Genomic DNA, 19664 nt, shown 5'->3' with positions numbered 1-19664 from the left:
ATCAAGCCTATTTACGTGAGTTATGTTAGAATAGGGGTTGAAATACGTGATCCGGTTATAACCAACTCTATCATAGCGAGTGCATAGGGTAATACTTGTCGGAACTAAAATGAAAAGTGATTTTGTCTACTCTCCATTTCCATTCGCCATTCACATAAACAAACTTTCCCCCCATGCGACACGATGAATCTTAAATGATTACTAATATCTGAAAAGTTGATATTACAATGGTAAAAACTTTGCACAATTAATATGTCGACATTTAAATCCAACCAATAACAAAAGGTAAAATGAATGGTTGAATCCCGACAATTAAATTATCTATCCCAATATTTTCTAAATGTAGAGTTCGATAGTTGAGATGTCTAATATGATGGTTTTGAAATGTCAAATCGATAGTTGAACTATCAAAATTGTCGGGAAGCTTGAAAACATGTATTTGGTTCCTTGGAAGAAATTATTCAAAATATTAATGGTGATAATCAATTCTCGACTGCAACATCACAGCATCTTCCTAAAAATAAATAAGGAACAACTCAATACTTCATTAATTATGGAATTCTTCGCATTTTTTAAAGAATGTTGGTATCTTTTTCCTTAAAAAATATATCAATAATCAAACAAATCAATGAATAAGAGTTTCAAAAATTTCATATAAATATGACTATGTTTTATTTAACATTTAAAATATTAAGTTATAAGATGAAAATATAAATAATTTCTAATAGCCAACCTCTGAAAAATGGATGATAAATCTAATAATAATGTCTTCTTGATGATGAAATGAAGAAGAGGGATAAGAAGTTAGGGTTTGTAAATGGTAAGAAGTTATGTTTTTTTTTTTTTTTTTCAAATTCTTTATTTTTTTTAAACCAAAATTCATACTATCCAATATAATAATCATATCTCTAATATTTATAATATACAAAATAAATCATCACATCACAGCATTAATGACTTTCAAATCAATCATTAAATGCTCCTAAAAAGGTGTCACTAAGAGTAATATGAACATTTCACACCAAAAAGTGACATTTTTTTACATCTTTAGTGCAAATGAAAAAAATTTGTGCATTTTCAAATTTAATGACATTTATGAAAATTTCTCAATAAATAATTTGTGGCCAAAAATAGGATTTTGTACATTATAGTGTTCATATATGATATAACAATAAACGGTGAAAATATCTTATTTTGGAAATTTGTCTTCAAAAGAAGAATAGAGAAGAATCAATATATAAATAACAAGAAGATGAAAATGGAAATAAAGAAGGGCCAACATGTAATCGTTGTTCTCAAACGATATTTGTCCTCTCTCAAATTGAAATTTAGTGACTATAGGGTTTTTCGGCAAATGATTTGCAGGAGTAATTAAGCCTTTTCAAGGATTTAACACTTAATCACTTAGTGTAATTCTCCAAACTTTGAGAACTCAAAGAATATGAATATAATGGGAACTTTGATTCTTTTGTGGAATGATTTTTCAATCAAAAGATGTTTTCCAAGGTGTATTGTAATGAATATTAATCACCTATATATAGGCCTAAACAAGGCTCCATGAATTGGCACCAAAACAAGATGAAAAGCCACCAAAATTCAAGCCAAAATGGTCATTTAACGGCTAGTTTGTTGTTCTATGCGGTTGCATAGGCCAAACCTATACGACCGTATAGTTCATTCAACAACAAGGCCTTTAGGCCTTGCATATGACTATGCCACAAAGTAAATGAATCAACAATATGAGCAAAATCAACATTATTATTATTATTAATGTTGTCGATGATACATAACTTGATAATTCCTTCACAAAAATAGCATTTTTCAACAAATTTTTCATTTAGGGATAATACAAGTTTATCGGATTCATAAACACATTTGATGCCCGATTTCCCTAAGAGATTACAACTAACCAAATTTCTATTCATGTCGGGAACATACAACACATTGGTCAAGTTAACGATCTTGTCGGAAGTGAATATGATCTCTACATTTCCTTTTCCAACCACCTGGAGCGGAGCGGACTTCGTTACCCATTTGAATCTTTTGATCTCCAACAACTTCATGATAAATTTTGAACAACGATTATCATATGACACATATATGGTTGTATATGCATCATACCACCAACCAGGAATATTTCCCTTGATAGCATTAATATCGCTTACAGCGGCCACAATGTTGTCTTCCCTGATGGAGTTCACATTTCTTTTGGAGTTGTTTCTTTTTCGGTGTGGACATTCCTTTGCATAATGTTCAGATTTTCCATATAGGAAACAACCACCTTTAGTCTTCTTCTTAAACTTGTTTAAGTTTCTTGAAAGCTTTCTTTTGTTAGATTTGTTAGAAGGCTCGGTCTTTTCCATAGCATTGACTTTTCCATGGCATTGACCTTTGAATTGCTTTCATAAGAATCTTCATTCTTATCTCTTGCCCTAAATTCTTCTTCAATGCAAAGATATTTCTGCAATTGTTCCAAAGAGTAATATTCGGAACTATGCATAATTTTCTTTTGACATCCCTGTCAAGTCCTTGGGAGTTTTGCAATAATCGCTCCCACTTGGAAAGTTTTCAGGATCTCAATCTTGATTGCCTTCAACTTATTGACAAGGACTTGCAACTCATGTACTTGGAAAATGAGGGGAATGTTATCAAGAAACTTAAAATCAAAGTATTTTGAAATAAAAAATTTCTTGGTACCTTTTTCTTCGGCCTTGTACTTACTTTCCGAAGTGTTCCAGATTTTTTTTTCCGAGGATAAGTTAGTGTAAAGATCATACAATCGATCGGACAATGCATTGAGTATATGGCCACGGCATATGAGTTCATCATCTTAGCGCTTTTGTCTTTCGGGTTTTATGGTTTTGGTTTCTCCATTTGTTGGTTCTAGTAGCAACACCAATTCCGGATCAATTATATGTATATTTTCAGCGTCGTTGGTAGACATTTTAATTTATCTTGCAATCTCGTGAAGTTTGTGTCGTCAAAGCGATCTGGTCGAACAAGATCTTGATTCATTTAGTAATTTCATTCTCTATTGAGCAGGAATATCGTTTGAGTTTGTGGGAAATGTGTCTTCAGAATGAGGAATGGAGAAAAAAACAATATAGAAATAACAAGAAGATGAAAATGAAGATAAAGAAGGCCAGAACACGTAATCGTTGTCTTCAAACGGTATTTTCCTCCTCTCGGATTGAAATTTATTGATTATAAGGTTTTCGGCAAATGGTTTGTAGGAATAATTAAGCCTTGTCAAGGATTCAACACTTAATTACACTAGTATAATCCTCCAAACTTTGAGGACACACAGAATATGAATATGATGGGAACTTTGATTCTTTTGTAGAATGATTTTCAATCAAAATATGTTTTTCAAGGTGTATTGTAATGAATATTACCCCCCATTTGTTCCTCATTTTTTAGTAAAAATGCATGAAATAGTTAATTAATAAAGAATATGTGGTTAAGAAATAAGAAAATTTTTGTTTTTTTGTGTAATATTATTTTATTGAAGCATGTGTTGTCGAAAAGAAGAGAGAGAAATGGGTGTCAAACAAGGGCTTAATCACCTATATATAGGCCTAAACAAGACTCCATGAATAGGCACCATAACAAGGTGAAAAACTACTGAAATTCAAACCAAAACGGTCATTGGCCTATGCGACCGCATAGTTCATTCAATAGCAGGGCCTAAAGGCCCTACATATGACCATGCAACCACATGCCATTGTGGCTTATGCGGTCGCATAGTACAATGTTTTGGCCTCAGATTTCAATTTTTTATTCCATGTTCCTTTATTTATTTTGAAAAACCATACAACATCTTATAAGAGAAAATATTTGAAGTAACAGCCAATATCTAAGGATAAGAATCGGCACCTCAAAGGCGGTGCTTTGGAGAGGAAAATCATCTCTTCCAAACTTGTGTAAATGTTCATACGTGGTAAATCCTAAAACCTCGATCCGTGTGAAAGAATCAAACTGCCAAACTTCAACGAAACCAAAATGTTTTCAAGTTTTCTGTTTAAACAACTGATTTACTCTTCATCATCACTAATCAACGCAAACGAGAATGGAGAAAATTTGTAACCATCTCCCTGGTAAAACTTGTTCTGAAACTCGACCCAATGAAGCCGCAAAGCGTGCAGGAAAGCACTCAGTGTTTCCATCACGAGAAGCACGCCAACAGTTGCAAATATAAATACAACTATGCCAATGATGAGGATAATGACATTGTTGAACCTGCAGTGACGCCACAAAATGCACTTAGTGCAAGTTCCGTACTCAACTATATAATAAACAAGATCTTAGCTTTTTGTTCTTTCTAAATATTGTCTAATACTCCCTCTAATTTACTTTACCTAACACATGATTGGCATATTTGGCGGAGTCACAGCAAAATTTTTCGTTTTTGTTCTAAGCATTTCTATATTGTCTAGCAAGGCAAACCAAGAGAAGGGAACAAACACTTACCCCCATGCAAGAAGTAAAACCTTCTCATAGAATACACTAGATAATTCCGAATGTGCGAGACTGCATAAGATTGAAAGAAAACCAATGAAGAAGGAAGGAAGCAGATAAAATGTACGTTTAGGGAACAACACACTGATGATAGAAATACAGCAAAAAATGCAAATATTTCATGCAGCTCTACAAATAGTTATTGCACGGGAGGGGGGAAAAATCTATTGAGCGAAAAAGGTACAGCTTCAAGTAGACCTATCAACAGGATGGAAGATTATGTGAAGGAAGATCATCTTAAAAATAGATAAATAAATGTAAAGACTTCAAAAATTGGAAAAGATCAATTGGAGAAGAAAGATTTCCGGGCTCCAAGTTCATATAAAACCAACAGGAAAACCAAATTCATTTAATTTTGCCCCAAGGATATCAGAAGTTTCTTTCCAAACGTTTAAAAACTTTCAAACGACTTTTTCACTTTTAGACAATCAAGACTAAATCTTTGCACTCTCTTCATTAGCAGCTTAATCATCATTTATCCGGCACATCCAACAGATTGTTGAAATGAGACTGATTATAGTAGTGAAGGAGCTGAGTTCTCACAAGATTTTTCCTAATACAACACTATTGAATCGTATTATGATTTTATATGGCCAAATATTTTGCCCCATTTATAAAGAAGCAAGGGTTGTAGAACAAAAAATCCACAAAATGAACCTAAGAAACAAAAGAAAATATGACGTATGCACACATCTAACGTATGCACACACACTTATACCAGCACTTAGCATGGTAGACACAGAAGAGAATTTGCAATTGTTAGATACAAACCTGAGGGCCCACAACCGTAGATATGAAGCTGTATTAGAAACCGCTCCAAGAACAAACTCTATAGTATGTATAAGTTGATGCACAAAAACTTCGCTGAACTCAAATTCCTCATGTCCATGTGAACCATGGTCAATCTCTAATTCAAAAGAGTTACCATCATCTGTGTACTGGAGTGGTGCATAGGATTGACCTCGATGTCTCTGTAAGGGCATCAAATGGTAATTGATAAGGAAGTGATGCAATATTTTTAAAGGATGGCTAATAAGTGCAATTTAAGTCAGCATGTTTGGCAAAGCTTAAAATAATGGTTATTTTTAAGTCACTTTTTGTTCCAAATATATTTGGACATGTTACTTTTTCTTACTCTTTTAAGTAAAAGCAGTTACTTATCTTTAAAGTAACTCTTATCTTAGTAGCAAAATAGTAACTTATTTGTCAATCTTTCACCAATAAAAAAGTATTTCTTCTAGAACGAACTTACTTACTTATGACCTTTTAAGCTTAGCCAAACATACTCTAAATTCTAACCATACTTCCTCGTGTTGCTTCTTCAAAAGAAATGGCTTTGGAAACAGCATCCACGGTACAGCAACTAGCGCCAGTAATAGTAACACAATCTGCCAAAGGATAGGGCAAAATGCTGAGTACAGAATGTAAAACAGGATAAGCAGAAATAGTCTTCAATTCGCACAGAAAAACAAAATATCTAACCTGGAGGAACCTCTGGCCAAAAAAAAGCTGGTTCTCACCCAAATCATCAGTTGGGCTCAGGAACATGTATATCATTACATGGTACAGATCAGCTTGAGAACCAGTGCACCACTTAACAATTATGAGAAGTGAAAGGTAACCAAACAAGCTGTTCAAAAATATCATCTGGGGTAAAAATTGATACCTGAAGTAGTGCATAAGTAAAGACACTTAGTGGATCACTTGATACTGATGATATTAGATATTAAAAAAACATTTGGGAACAATGATTTTTCCATACAACAGATGTAGTAAACAATTGTGCCAACTGAGTAACATCTGCTTACATGAAAAAGTTCCACAACACAATCTAAACCTTACCATATATTCAAGTCATTTCCAAAAAACTTTGCATTATAATAACTCAGGACGATCCCAAGATTCATCTGGGCAACGCCCAAGAGAATTGACATTTTCATCTTCAAAGAGTTGAGGAATGGCAATTCACTGCGAGAACCATGCCACTTGGGATCAACACCAAATGGATAGGTGTCACGAACCTTAATTAATCCCACTGTCGAATCATCCCTATGATAGAGTAATGAGATTATTTTGAGAATTGTACTGAATGAGGAAAGGTGATGTAACAAATTTGAAGTACAAATTCAATACCTGCAGGTTGAATCTCTGCAACCATAAGCGGAGCTTCCAAATAGTTCAAATGGCACAGAAAAGAATTCGTTGTATATAAGTCCAGTGTATATTGAGAACAGTGCCATCATCATGATCACATAACGACCACCAAATGTCATCTCCATAATATCCCCAAGCTTCTGTTCTCGACAGAATCAAATTGAAATAAACAATCGCATAAAAAATGTTCAAAATAGATTAAAGACATAAATGACATGAAGCAGGTGTTTTCATAATGTTCTAGACAATTTGCATTTAAATTCTTTTTCCTGTCAAAAGAAATATTCTGTAACATTTAAAGAAAACAACCATGAAAACATATGATATTAGAATCTATCTGAAAAATAACCAGAAGATGGATAATGAAGTATAGGACCCTAAGAGTTTTTTCTATTTAATTATCTCAGATTAGAACTTCCAAAAATTGCCAGTGCCAGTCGATATTTTATTTCGTAGCACAGGATAGGTTAATAACCGACATTGGAAGGCATTCTACAAATAAGGCCCATACTTCAGATCCTACTTGAATAAATGGAAGATACTGTCAGTAGTGGTACATCAGAGTATATCTTGCTAATTAGGACATCTTCAGCCACAGATGATTCGCGTCATGAATAATGTAAAAGATGAGGCAGACACCAAGTGTTTGAACTAGAGATGAACGATAAGCCAAAAACACATGGATAAGCAAGGTGTAACCTGTCTGGATAGTTTCTTTTCCCGGAATATGAAATACAGTGTTGCAAGAAACAAGCATATGCCATGGCCCCAATCTCCAAACATAACGGCAAATAGGAATGGAAAGGTAATAATGGTGAAAACGCCAGGATTCGCTTCCTGGTACTTGGCCACGCTGTAGTAATTGAAATCAATTTCGTAAATTGATGGAACCTTTGAATTGACAAGAATACCAATAAAGTCACAATCAATGTGCAATGATTTGATTTCAGAAAGGAATTGTGTCAAATATTTTTCCATGTCCACATTCTAGATTAGATTTAAAAAGAACCAACATTAAGACGAATAATGCACTCTTAACACCCATAACCAAGTACAAGGAACATAATTTTGAGCACCAATTTGCAATCTTGGATAAGTCTATGGCATAGAAGTTATCTTCTTGAGTCTCTTCAGGTTAAGGCTACACAAGCTTTCTCGAAGACAATTTTGATCATAGATATTTACATTTTTGTCCAATTAGAACCCTTCTTTTAACAATTTAGGCAATAAAATTGTGATAATAAATTTCTCGGGCTAAGCATAGAATATTTTTAATTCTTAACTTTAGTTTCTTATGTGGTTGATGTCTCACTATCTATTACACATTCATTGAATGATATTCACTTTTACTCACCCATAAGCATCAACAATTTCTTGGATGGCAGAAGTGAATTTATTGGTACGGAAGTACGTTGGAGGTGATTCCTTGGTCTGCAAAACTTGGAATATAGCTCCAACTTGTGAATTGCTATCCATAGTTGCTCGTTGTAGTACATTTTGAATCTGCAAAACCATGCTCAAAGATTACAACCCTAAATTTTGAATAACACCTATTGGCATCGCACAGAAAATTAATAAACAGAATGGTGGTTATACCTGGTCTCTTGCAAAGACAGGACACCAGCCTTCTCCCACTAGGCACTTTTTCGTCACATCAAGACTGAGCATATTTAAAGTGTGGTAAATAGATTTTTCCTTCTTCACCTTTACAATTTGTAAGAGTTTCATTTCAGTGATTAAATATTAATTTATCATGCAAATAACACTCATCAATTCCTCATGAGAGAGAGAGAGAGAGAGAGACTGACTTCCTCCCTGGAGAAGTATATAAATTTTTGATTCATAGTGAAGTTGAGGATTATAGTGGCCTTCAATTCTGAAAGCTTCCCTAAAACCTACGAACACAACAATACAAATCTCAGATAAAGCAACATTTGTAATGAAATAAGAAATTATTACCTGTAATTGTACTTGACAGCTTGTGCATTTAACAAACAATAAAAGTTAACCATGATTTACAAGCCAAAAAGAGATTATATGATAGCAATAGTATTCATTAATCTGAATAAAGAAAAAAGGAATATTACAGCAGAACTGTTGTTAACTCTTAAGCGCAGCCTGGAAAACAAAGATATCATAGCCAAAGACTGATGACTGGCATTTTCAAATAGTCAAGATTTCGTTATATACCTCTGTTATCATCTGGTATTGTTTGCCCTGATCATCTGTAAATGGATATCGATTTGCTCCAAATGCATCACATATTTTCAATATTTTGCTCTTTGCTCTCTCTCCAGAATAGAACACAACGAAAACATTTTTCTCAACCTGAAAGTCATCATTTATCATTTCCTTGTATAAGAGAGTGAACATTTGATTGATGAAACTAACTGAAGTGTAAACAAAAGTACATATACTGTGCAACAAACAAGGTTGCAAAATAACCAAGAAATGCAGTGGCGAAACACGACTTCTTTTTACTCCTTTTTTCTAATTTTATTTCTTTTAGGCAGGAGGCGAAGATTGGTTTAGATGCACACACAATACACCTTATTATGCATCAGCAACAAGCCAACACAAACCGAAAAGAAGATAATTGATTCTGAACTTCGATAATTCTATTTTCAAAAGAAGCATGCATGATAAGATAACAAAAGTTCCATCATTGTGTAACTCCAGAATTCAGAATTAGTGAACGAACATCTATTATTACCTTATCTCCTGACACCGGATCAATCACTGGATCTTCCATTACCACTTGTCTAAGAAACACATTTCCCCTGGTTGCTCTAAACAGAATTCTTTCAAAAGCCATAGATTTTTCTCTACCAACAAGTCCACTAACAAATCCCAGCTTCACTTGATTTGAGGGATCTGTTGACATTTCCTACCAATATCATAAGCAATATATTAAACAAACATTAATGAAGAATATCGACTGGAGTGGAAAAGATAATCATGATCCATTTAATAGTACTTGCTCAAGTAACAGGGGACGATCAACTGATCCCTCGCCAAGGATATGTGATTCAAATTCTTTGTGTTGAGCTGCAGCACTGTTTTGAGCTGAATGGAAAAACTGACTGGCCTGAATCAAGAAATACATAATCTTATTCATATTAGAGATTGGTAAGAGCTGTTATCCAACTACATAAATTGAGAAGCACAAAGGTTCATGCAGAATAAATGTAAACTTTTACAGCTGGAAAGCTAAAAAAGGAGATTGACATTACTTTCTGTAGAACAAGCTTATATTCTAGAAGTTCATTATACGATCGTTGCAGCTTTTCATTGTTTGCATTCATCTCAACCAGCTCTACTTCAAGTTCTCCAAGTTTCACCTGTCCAAATGTGTATTTGTTGTAAAACTCTCATCAGTCCAAAAGTGTACACAGCATAAAGAGCAGAAAACTTACAAGATTATACTATTAAATGATAGGGATACACTCACACGGTTGCATATACATATATATTGTACATTAGAAATCACATACTACGAAAAACCTTTAAAGCAAAGAGTTGAGATAACCTCCAATTCATCCAAATTGACATAGGGGCCAGCTGAAGACCTTGATGAGGGCGATAAACCTGCCTTTATCATTTGATCGAGGAAAAACCGTAGCTTGCGTGCCATCTCCCCGCATCTTTTGATCTGCACAGAGTAATGTGAATTTTTTCTTGTTACTAGTAAATTAGAACATGTAATTAAAAACCAGAATGTCCTATGGCGAGGTCTTAATCAGAATTGGTAAATGTTCAAAACTAAAGACATCAGAGTATTGAGATAAAAGGTTTGGAGTTGACAAGAAAGATTTTTGTTTCTTAAAACTCTGAAGACAAAGATCGATATCACTCTTTTGATCATGTCAACATCAAGATCAGCTACAAGATACTAACCTGACAATTTTATCAGCTGTTACAAGACAAATTACGAGGACGCTTACATTTGTTAAGGCAAGATCACATGGGGAAGCAATCAACTGTGGTATAAAAGCCCGTAGTTGATTCCAAGCAATGAGGACATTAGCACAAAATTACTCCAGATACATAGCAGGATTTAACTCCCAGGACCAGGGTTTAGTTAAGAACAACATGCAGTACAAGAAGCTTCCTTAGTAGATTCTTGCACATTCAACAAGTACCCAAATGAAGCTTCTCAGAAAGGAAAAATCTCAAATTTGGAGCTCATAAACTAACACCATTATGCATTTGGAATAAGATGGACCGATTTGGGGGTCAGTAAAGAGATTGCACCATGCATGATCAGCCGAGTCTATTATTGAGTATAATCCTCTTCTACAAGAAGCCAAATTTTGGCAATGAACGATGGTATATGTGTGTCTACTACAATTTGTCTAGCATTGTAATTTAAATAAAGTACAAGTACTGAAGGTACTGAGGAAGCAAATAACTCAGTAAAACATTCCACCAAGACTCCATTAAATTTAAAGCAAGATGACAGTTTACTACACATCAAAATTAAAATATATCTCTAATTGTACAAAAATTACAGTTTTCAAAGAATTTGCCATTAGCATGCACGAGGAGAAAGATGAAACTAAACAAACCTGTGCAGCATATGTTCTTTGGAATGGGCTCTTTTCTGCATTTAGCTGACAAAGAAACAAATAAGTTACTATACAAAAGTTGAGCATCACATGTATAGTGCACTTGTAAATGAACAAGAATTTACAGCCAGTGCAACAACTAATCCTAAGCATGGAACTCAACAAAAACATGGCCAATACCCATCATATACGTTACAGAACCCTTTAAAATAAGGTCAGGAAAATAATGAAAAATGCATTGTTTCATCACAAGTGTTGACCAAGAATGCAAAGAAAAACAACAGAAGAAATGACATTGGTAAACCTTTATGAGAAATTAATTTCAATATCGACACAAGATCAGCACAGAAAAACATCCCCAATTAATAAATCAAGACAATTAACTGTCTTTGATTCTGTAGCAGCTCGCTTAGTCTATAACCATCCCTATTTAAGTTTTATGCCTAGCAAAATCATATACCCCAAAACATAAGAATTTATATATTAGCCGACTAATTATTTTTAATAATATCATAATCAACAGGTTGCAACTTAAATTAATTTTGACACTTTCAGATATTTGAAACTCTTCAATTCCCAGAAAATTTCTCAAAATTTAAACAAAAAGCAAAACACTGAACTAATATGATACGTCAAACATGTCATAAGGAAATGCCAGAAAAAAAATGAAGCAGCAGTTTTTTAATCCTTCAAAAACCGATAGAGATCAGTGAATCGACAACAATTAGCAATTCTCAGTAAAAGCAAAAATGAACAACAGAGAATTCGAAATCATTAAGAATAACATTTCCAAAATGAACTTAATAGGTGTATGTGTATACATTATGAATTGATGTTTTATAATCAGAATTGCTCATATAGAGATTCAGATATGAAAAAAATATAGCATACGTCATTGAATTGAAAGAGGCCAAGATCACCGAGATAGGAAATCGTTCTATGCGCTGATTCAAATGGAATAATCAACTGCACCAACTGCATCGGCTCCGATCGTAGCAGATCCATTGACGGCCAACTACCTTCGTCCGCCAAACTTTACAATAATTACCCAATTTCAACAAAAAAGAATAGAAACCTAAATTAATCACGAAATGCGCTTGATTTTGAATCCTCTCCGATGTAAGTTGACTTATCGGAGGGAAATTGGAAAAGTGATTCCGCGTTCAGAGTCCAGAGCTTTTTATATTCATTTTTTTATTTCTTTACTCCCAAGCGACCGACCGTATGGTGAAGTTTCAATTCCTTGCGTACCTTTTAAAAATTACAAGCGAAAGCCCAACGGTGTCGTATTTGTCCATGTTAAAATTTCGAAATGGCCATTTAACGGTCTAATTTGACGGGGCAAGATAGTAGCAAAATTTCCCTAGATGTCACCTAATTTATAAGTTTGTTTTATATTAGTTATTTACTTTCAATTCTTTTTCATTTTGATAATTTACCTTATCTTTTAGGGAAATTTACAAAAAATAATATGTTTGGTATACTGTATTACGCGACATAAGATAAAATTATCTCGATAGGGTTTTTATATTGATAATACTGAAATACTTTTATCCTAGTTGTAAATCCTTCTATAACAATTTTGTATTAAATTAAGTCGGCCAATAAAGTGAATTAAGCTATAATATTTATTACTTGTAATTTTAAGTGATGAAAAACAGAGAAAATATTGTACGAATTTTTATATGAGTAAAAAAAAAATAGATATAAGTAAAAAAAACCCTACTTTATAATTTAAAGATTCACTTATGAGTGACAAAATTATTTATAATTAATAAAATCACTTAAAAATTTAAAAAAATCATTTATGATACAATAATTAATTTCCATGTAAAAAAAATTGCTTGTGGTTAAAATACTAAATACCTAAAATATTCTCTAATGCACAAAATATTACATATAAGCTTGTTTTGGAGAGATTTTTTTTTTAAAAAAAATCATTTTCAACCCCACATTTTATATAATTCATAATTTTTTCTAACTTTTTAACCAAATATTTTTAAAATAAAATTTAAAAAAATCAGTTTTCAACTTGAAAATGTATCTCCCCAACAAGCTCTAAATTTATAAGATATTGATTCAGTTTATGTAAAAATTGCCTATAACAACTTATATCTAAAAAAACTCACTAAAATTACTTGTAACTATAAAATTTACTTATGAGTAAAAAAGTACTTATAATCACTTATATTCAAAAAAATATTGCTTACAAGTGAAAATACTACTTATAACTTAAAAATTCACTTGTAAATAAAAAAGCTACTTATAAGATAAAATTAACTTTTATGTTAAAAATTCAATTATAAGTGCATCTTCTTCATTATGTGAATTGATATCTAGGTGGCATGTAAATCGAAAAAAAATTTGTTATCTAGATGGCACGTAAATTGAAAAACTTTCGATCTATGTAATGTTGATGTCCAATAAATGGACAACTAAGTTCAAATTTCATCTCTATTGAATTTTGTCTACAACTGAAATTTCATTTCTAATGTAAGTTGATAAGAGAGGGAAAATAATAAATAGGATAGGAAAAAAATAAGAAATGTTGTTGATTCACCCCGTATGATCAATCCTCCACATTTAGATGAATTTCTTTACAAAGTCTACTTTTTTCTTGTCACGTCATCCTGTGCTTTTCTTTCCATTCACTCAAATTTCTTCTGTTTCATCAATTTTGTTCAAATCCTCATTTTCTTCCGAAAAAAGGAAAGGATCCTTCTTCGAAACTTTTCCAAAAATTGTCATTTTAGTTTATGTAGTAATTTTTTTTTTTTCCTAAAAACAATTCACTTTAGAATTGGAGATCCTCCTAAAAAATATATTTACATACAAATTACTAGATGTAAATTTCTTTTAATAAGTTTAATATATTTCTTATAAGTAGGATTATATATAGTCATAATTTTTTCATTTTTTATTGCACGATCTTCCAATACATTATAGCACTAAACGTTGCATTTGAATAATACTCCATAATTCGCCTTAATTCTATCTCCCCTAATCCTATCCTCTGAAATCTCGTCCCTCCCTAAAAATTTTGAGGCTCAAGGGAAAGAAATGTTATGAGGTCCCTAACTAAATTTTTTTACCAGCTTAGTAATCTCTTTAACGTCAAAAGAAAATTATGCTACACACCTACTTTTTAATAAATATTTGTGATTTCAACATTTTTTAACCATACATATTGTTTTTATATAGTAAAAAGAAATGTGAAAAAGTAAACTAATAATCAGTTATTCATTACCTAGCTAAGATTACTTCAACAAACACGCCCTTATTATGTCAAATTAAAGAACAAAATCCCTAAATTATCGTCCTTTCATATTCCACATCCAAAATCCCTAAATTATATTGAAACATACCTAGTGATATAGTGAAAATCTTGACAATATTTAGTCAAACAATATGTGTATCGATCGCTTTAGAAGATTAATATGGTTCAACACAAATGTTTTCAACGTAGTAATATTTTTCTGTATTTGGATTAGCATGCAATGAATGTGTACGTTCATCATACATTTTTTTTTTTTTTTTGAACTAAATTCTATTTACGGAAGGACTAGAATGAGACAATTTAAATTTACATCAGCTACAAATTCCGGTTTGGGATTTAATTTTAGGATCTAGTATTTTAAACATATTTAACCTTCAATCTATTATTTTTAGTTAATATTATCATGACATAGTAAGATGTGAATTAATATCTTGTCAGGATGTATATGTGACTGTTTCCGTTAGCATCAGTGATGGTCGATTCAAATACAATTTCTTGTGATAAAGAACATTAAGTTGATGACACTCACTCACCATTTAATTTGTTCAAGAATCAAATTTCGCATTTAAGAAATAGAACTATAGCCTTCTGAAAACCCGTGAGGCATGTGAGTGGTGACTATCATTTATTACCTAAAATTTCTACATTAAAAAGAAATAAAAATTCTAAAGAAGCAATCAAATCTACAAAGTAAAAAATACCCTTGAATAATTACACCAAATAAAAAAAAAAAAAATCTCATTACTGGGTTGTGGGACAACTTTTCTTCTATTTGCACTACTACATCTTCAAGCAAATATTTAATGTAAGGATTCCATAAATTTTGTACAAAACATAGTATTTTTGAACTTTGATTTTTATTTTTTATTTTTATTTTTTTGAGGCCCCCTATATGTTGAGGCCCAAGGCCATTGGAACCGGCTCTGATCCTGCTCCTTGTAATCTTACCTCACCTAACCCTATTACTTTACAATACCATATTTTTCACATTTTATATATGATAACAAAAAATAACTTTTGCTAAAAAAAAATAAATAAATAAATAAATTCCGTGCCGTTAGAATAGTTAAACTAGACCAAAAGACACTTAATCGAAAATTTGGAGAATAAAAAATAATTAACAAATGAGTGTATAAAGTGTTACATAATATAATACAAACGGTATAATTTGTTTGTTCAATTACTATGTCAATTTCATCTGAATTATATTTTTTTCGATCTCATTCATGCATCCCCCATAAATTAACATCCAATCAAGTTTTTTACTAAATCATTTACATAATTTTTTTCCCACTCTTATTTTTACCCAAAATTATATATTTTTATTAATTATATTCATAAGTTTATCTCTTCTACAAATCTTGCTAAAACGAAAAATTATCCACAATAGATACTAATAAAATGCAACTTATGCATGCATGCTAAGCAATTTTTTAAGTTGCAGAACGACCCTAACACAAATCGAATAAGAACTTCATTTGTATCTACGTAATAACGACTAACATTAAAAATTATTAAATTTATATTCATTGAACAAAAATATTAAAAAGAAGATTGCTATTAAGAATTTTTGTTTATTTTTACAATGTTGGAATACTCAATTAGGCACTATTTAAAATATTTAAAATATATTATTTACTTAAATTAATTTCATTGATCTGATGTTAGAGTTTAGGAAAAGGAAATAATTTTTTTTATTTTATATAAATCTCATACAAAAAAATATAATCTCAAATTTCAAATTCATAGACCACATAGGAAAAGTGGTTGTTATGTGATCAAGAATTCGTACTGTATAATCAAGTTTCTAGTATCATGTTTAGATATTCCGTCTATCGATAACTATGCTTGTTGATATATGATAGAAATTAGTAATTCTTTTGCACCATTTGTTGCATAAACGAAGTGGCTGTGAGATGGATTTTAGTTTATCGGTATTCATTTTATGCTTGCACTACATGAGTTAAATTACTTGCATTACGTGTTTGTGCATATGTCATCTTAATGTTTGATGCAGGAACGAAGTTAGGAATTTTGTCCAGTGCGGGCAAAAATTATTCAAGGTTGAATTTTTCGATTATGAATTTAATGATATTATGACAATGCTAAAAATGACATAATGACAATACTAATAAAATAATAATCTCCTTTCTTATTTTAGGATTTGTAGCCAGTTGTGCAGCATCAAAATCAATTTTATTCGATATCTCCTTATCAATATTTTCTACAAAATATTTCCTTTTAAAGAATCTCTTCATTGACGTTTGACACTGCTAATTGATGAGAAAATAACTACTAATTTTTACAAATTGGTAGACACCAGAAAATCATCACTAATTGTTTAGCTAATTGACAGAAATTAAGATTTCAAAAATCCATCACAAATATTACCAATATTCAACATTCACATAATCAAAATATTTAATATTAATGGGGTGTTTGAGCCACATTATTTTGGTAATAATGCATTCTTGAATAGTGTATTGATGGAAAATGTTTAGTTAATAAATAAGGAAAAGTTTTTGATCTGCGTGTAATATTATTTTGTTGAAAAATGTGTGGGTGAAATGATGTCAAATCACTGTTTAAGAATGTATTTTTTTGGAATAATGTGGCTCAAACAAGCCCTAAACAGAAAAATCTCCAATATTAAACAGAAAAATCACATGATCAAGAAAGTTTTTGTTGCAAATTTGAGGGTCCAAGAAAATGTGGGTTTTAGGAAAGAGATAAAAAAAAATTCAAAACTAGGGCAGATTAAAAGAAAATTTTTAATTTCTTGTCGTGGGGAAAGAGTCAGAAAATGTTACCGTGCACTTGGAGTTTGGGCAAATTAGTGGGGGTACTTTTAAGTATAGCTTTGTCAAACCAACCATTTTCCATTTTAACCATAAAAATCTAACATTCACCACAATAGTCATTTCTTGTATAAAAGACAAAAACGCCCTTAAATGATTATATAATTACAAAAATAGAAATATGGTAAAAAGACAAAAATATCCTTAAATTACAAATAAAAATCCAAACAAGGCTCAATTGAAATTTGAAAACGAAGTCAGTCTTTTCTTCAGTTTACTCTAAAACGATAAAAACTCTTCCATTTTTCATCCACTTTAACCTCAAAATTTCATAAACTTATCAGTTATCAACCTCAACAGAAAAATTTAGTTAAATTTCAGCACTTCAATTCGGTAAGTATTTTTTCGTAGTATTTAATTTTATTTTTATTGAAGTCGTATATTTTTTGTAAATGGTAGAAAAAATAATATTAGAGCCAAAGTTCAGGTCGGCACCGATCAGACGCCGGAACGCCGGATTTAACGACGGTCCGGACCGCCCGTTGCCGACGGTCCGGACCGTCCCGACCGCCCGTTTGCAGACTCCCCCGCCCCTCGATTCTGATAATTTTTTTTCTGATAATTTATTCTGATATTTTTAATTCGTAATGCAGATATGGCAAAAGCGTGTGTCCCAATCTGTTATTTCGGCGAATTTCAAAGGAAAGAAAATGGTCAATGGGAATGTAAATGGACGAGTGAAGGAGAAGGGGTTGTTGCTATTTCGATAACAAAAAATACTTCGTTTACAGAAATGTACAGTGAAATACAAAACATGCTTAACGTCGATTCCTCTCAGTACGATATGGAATTGGGATTTTTATTTCAAAAGCATTCAACAATTTCGATTCCACCTTTGAAAGTTACTTCTGAAGCGCAAATAAAGCATCTAATTCAATTGAACCAAGGTCGAAAGACGACTCCTATTTGCGTAAGTTTGTTGAAGAAAAATGTCATCGAGGGTGAACACGAAGTTTTTGATGGAGAGGATCGTAATGAGAATGATTTTTGGGATACTGTTGAGATTGCTCGGGAGGATGATGTGGTTATTCCTGGGGCAGTTGCTACTCACCATGATGTCACCGTTACACGAAGGATTTACGAGGAAGTTCAAGACAACGAGGATGAAAGGCCATTTACAAATCAGGATTTGATTGCTTTATCCAGACAGAGACATGAGTCTGGTGGGAGCTCACATGCTGGGCCGAGTACACGGTCTTCTAATTGTTCGCGTGTAGTTCCTGATGATGAAGATTTACATGTCGATCAATTGTTTGACACGAAAAGAGATTTGCAAGAAGCCGCGCACCGAATTGTAATGAAACATAATTTTGAGTTTAAGGTAAAAAAATCAAATAAGTCTATATACACAATTATTTGTGTGGACAACAATTGCAGTTGGCATTTGAGTGCAACAAAGATGGACACAAATGAGTTCTTTGTTGTTCGTAAGTATGTTCGGGAATATACTTGTGAAGTGGGTATTCGTCAAAATGATCACAGGCAAGCTCGATCATGGTTTATTGGTCGACAGATAATGCACAAGTTTCAGGATCCATGGACGGTTTACAGACCTACAGATATCATCAACAACATCCGTCGAGAGTATGGGGTGGTTATGAGTTACCAAAAGGCCTGGAAGGCTAAAGAATGTGCATTGGAAGATTTAATGGGTTCGACAGAGGAGAGTTATGCCAAATTGGCCAGGTATTGCCACAACATGGTGAGAACTAATTCTGACTCGACGTTTTTTATTGAAACCGATGGGCAGAATCGCTTAAAGTATTTTTTTATGGCTCTTGGACAATGCATTAGAGGTTTTCGAAATGCTATGCGACCTCTAATTCTAGTTGATGGTACAACCCTAAGAGCTAGATATGAAGGAAAGTTGATTATTGCTACTTGTCAAGATGTCAATATCGCTACATGTCAAGATTTCAACATCCAAATTTACCCTCTTGCATTTGGCATTGTCGATGGAGAGAATGATCTAGCAATGCGTTGGTTCTTCATGAAGTTGAGAGAAGTAATTGGGAACATCGAGAACCTTGCATTTGTGACTGACCGGGGGCAGTCAATAATAAATGGTATAGCCGAAGTTTTTCCAGAAGCACGTCATGGTTATTGCATGTACCACATTCAGGGCAATCTGAAGACTAGGTACCGGGGCAGTGGCATCGTTGCATTGTTTAGGAGAGCTGCAGAAGCTTACAGCTTTGAAGAGTTTACAAAGTTCATGGGCGAAATAGAACATAAATCAGAAAGTGCATGGGAATATCTATCAGATATGGGGGTCGAACATTGGGCACG

At 32.6% G+C, this 19664-nt stretch overlaps 1 protein-coding gene across 1 annotated transcript; it reads right to left on the bottom strand.

Moving 5' to 3' along the window:
• Positions 1-3836: 3836 nt before the first annotated feature.
• Positions 3837-12453, bottom strand: LOC111400307 (V-type proton ATPase subunit a3-like). The gene is made up of 18 exons (XM_023027724.1): positions 12132-12453; positions 11241-11285; positions 10202-10324; positions 9906-10013; positions 9650-9760; positions 9386-9559; positions 8863-9000; positions 8481-8567; positions 8269-8415; positions 8027-8175; positions 7372-7525; positions 6652-6812; positions 6361-6567; positions 6001-6184; positions 5823-5906; positions 5290-5489; positions 4471-4530; positions 3837-4239 (listed from the first exon to the last, which is right to left on the bottom strand). The coding sequence occupies exons 1-18, from the start codon at positions 12243-12245 to the stop codon at positions 4035-4037; spliced, it is 2451 nt and encodes an 816-aa protein (XP_022883492.1). The 5' UTR covers positions 12246-12453; the 3' UTR covers positions 3837-4034.
• Between the last annotated feature and the right edge of the window lie 7211 nt (positions 12454-19664).

This window comes from Olea europaea, chromosome 10 (assembly GCF_002742605.1).
Source record: "Olea europaea var. sylvestris chromosome 10, O_europaea_v1, whole genome shotgun sequence".
Classification (NCBI taxonomy): Eukaryota; Viridiplantae; Streptophyta; class Magnoliopsida; order Lamiales; family Oleaceae; genus Olea; species Olea europaea.
Note: the sequence above shows the minus strand (reverse complement) of the source record. Positions and strands in the feature narration are given on the sequence as shown.